A 2,500-nucleotide genomic window follows, 5' to 3' on the forward strand; every position below is an offset into this window, starting at 1 on the left:
GGGGGTGGGGGAAGAAGGAAGAAGGACAACATAAGAGACCGTGATAGAGAAAGAGAGCTTCAAGCAGTGAGTATGTTTGTCATGATATAATATAAGTGTTGTGGTGTACGTTGGCTCATCTATTTTTTTTTCAGAAACATTATAATTGCTGTCTTCCGTCAGTTGTCCTTCAGGTTCTGCGGTGTTAGAGTTACTTCCCTTATCTGATTATACTAAAGCTCATATTAGATTTAGTATAAATATAATATATTGCAGTTTAGAAGGACTCTTAGGCTTTGGAATCACTAAACTTTTACAGTTAATTTTACCGCTGATGCCGGGCGGTCCCAACCTATTTCAATCGCAAACACCTCGACTTCTAATGAAAAAGGTTAAAAACGATATCAATAACTCCATAATATGCCTAAAAATTAACGAAAGCCTTATTCCACCAAGTCGTAACACTTTATACTTTTATTGTCGAAGTCGGAGTTCCGTTTGTGAAAGTAAAGCTTAGCTCTACCTCCATCGGGGATTTATTTGACCAAATACGGACATCCAGGATCTCGACTCTTAGCCTTAGAGGGACAACATTTTGTGTTGTCACAATGTTGCTTTATACAGATGTGTTTAACTTGTTTAACGAATGTGGTGTAGTTTTTAGCTGCTTCACTGTCTCACGAATAAAAACCCAACTTCGATTCCCGAGTGGCCACAGGGTCAGAAGCTGCCCTTCTAGATTATGATCAAAATTACGTGGATGGAGGCGTAAAAATACCTACATTTGAGGGCTTGAAATTTACTTTAAACCATCAGTTTTATTTTCTATTAAGATGATGGCTACTGATATATCCTACTCATTCCGAGTTGACACGGACCGGGAAGAGCAGCGCAGTTAGCATCGGAAGCCCAGTGTATAGGCTACCGGACTCGTAATCGTGAGATTGCGGGGTTGGGGTTCGAGCCTCAGCTCGGGCCAACTTTGTGTCCTGGCCTTGGGAAAGGCATTTTACAATAATTTCCCTCTTGGTTCGGTTCTTTCGGAGTTGGACGTTAAACTCTGAGGTCCTGCCTCTAAAATAACCCATTTGTGTTGATAGGGTTCGTAAACCTAAATACCATTTCACCATTTTCAGGAAGGGCGGTAACAGCCCACCTCTAAAATCATCTAAATGTAGTTGTACAACGTTATTATGCATCTTTCAATCAATCATCCAAAATCAATGACGTCGTTTTCAAACCGAAGAACAATCTAACACAATAACAAAAATATAATTCTTTAAGGTCAGTGTCACTTGTGTCCCTGCATGTTTACAGTTAGCCTGACAACCACCACCACTGCTAGTGACGTTATTTTGGTTCAAGTCGTTCACGTGACCCCAGCGAGGGACGTAAGTACACCTTAGCAAGGTGACTTCAGGGCAAATCGTGACGTCATGAGCCTACTGAAGGTGTGGAAGCCACACGAACGTTGAACGAATAGTCTCCACTACTCAGTTTTGTTAGGTTAGGGCCTGTGAACACACGTAACTTAGAAAAATAGGACTTTTTAAAATTAAGAACTTAATTGTAACTAGCAACGCTCAAGTTTTTACGTTTTCGAAACACAATAAACACGCTATAAAGTATCAAGTTTATAGCTAACAAGTGAAAAAAAACCTTTAAAGTAAGTGTGTTCACAGATGAAGTTGTATGAAACATAAGAAGAAAATGCATAGAACTGAATATTAAAATAATAAGGAACTAAGTCGCCAAGAACCTACGTACAAAACGCATTTATAGTCAAATGCCTACTAACAGTTTATAATTCAAAATATATCATATTTCTACGCAATACTTCTCCGCAAACTGTTGTCGCATAAACAATTCGATGACAGACGACAGAACTGATAACTGATAAGCAACATAATACCCTTACTGGATGGTGAAGAAATCTGTGACATTTAAGACTATAATCTTCAAGCAACGTCTGGAGGTACTACGTCCCGAGACAAACAAGTATCGTTCAATTATCTCAAAGTCTGAACGGGAGAATTGAGGACATTATTTTACTACGATATATTTTACCTGATATTTGCCGGTGATTTCGAGAGTGGAAACCTCAAGTGAGTGACTTCTAAAGGAGAAAGTGACAGTGAACCGGATACTTCGATTCTGCTTAAACTTAAAGACAAAAAGGACAGTACGTCGAGCAGCTGATAAGCTGGGTTATAATCAAGTAAGGGTTAATAAGTGACGAACGAAGAATAACGGTGTTTTCAACTAAACAAAACAGTCTCTGTCACTCTTCATGTGTACAGAAACGAACTTACAAATCAACAGAACCTTGACCAAGATAATTTTCGACAAATCAAGAAAAAAGACATCATCAAAAATGCACTCCTCAATAATCTGTGTGCTTTCAGTTGAATTATTATTATTGTCTGTGCTCAAGCCGCCAAGTGTTGAGGGCAGTGCTCGTCTCATTGAGCCTGCCATGAGGTCCTCAATATGGCGGTTCGATTCCAGGGCGAACGTGAAC

General features: G+C 39.4%; 1 protein-coding gene across 1 annotated transcript in view; it reads left to right on the forward strand.

Annotated features, from left to right (window-relative positions):
* The first annotated feature begins 812 nt into the window (after nucleotides 1-812).
* LOC118478313 overlaps nucleotides 813-2,500 on the forward strand; it is a 7,793-nt gene continuing 6,105 nt past the window's right edge. The window contains exons 1-3 of the mRNA XM_035971716.1: nucleotides 813-873; nucleotides 1,297-1,370; nucleotides 2,414-2,500. The exon at nucleotides 2,414-2,500 is cut by the window's right edge and continues 36 nt beyond it. Coding sequence (XP_035827609.1) covers nucleotides 813-873; nucleotides 1,297-1,370; nucleotides 2,414-2,500 — 222 coding nt within the window. The remainder of the gene's footprint in view (nucleotides 874-1,296; nucleotides 1,371-2,413) is intronic.

This window comes from Aplysia californica, unplaced genomic scaffold (genome assembly GCF_000002075.1).
Source record: "Aplysia californica isolate F4 #8 unplaced genomic scaffold, AplCal3.0 scaffold00488, whole genome shotgun sequence".
Classification (NCBI taxonomy): domain Eukaryota; kingdom Metazoa; phylum Mollusca; class Gastropoda; order Aplysiida; family Aplysiidae; genus Aplysia; species Aplysia californica.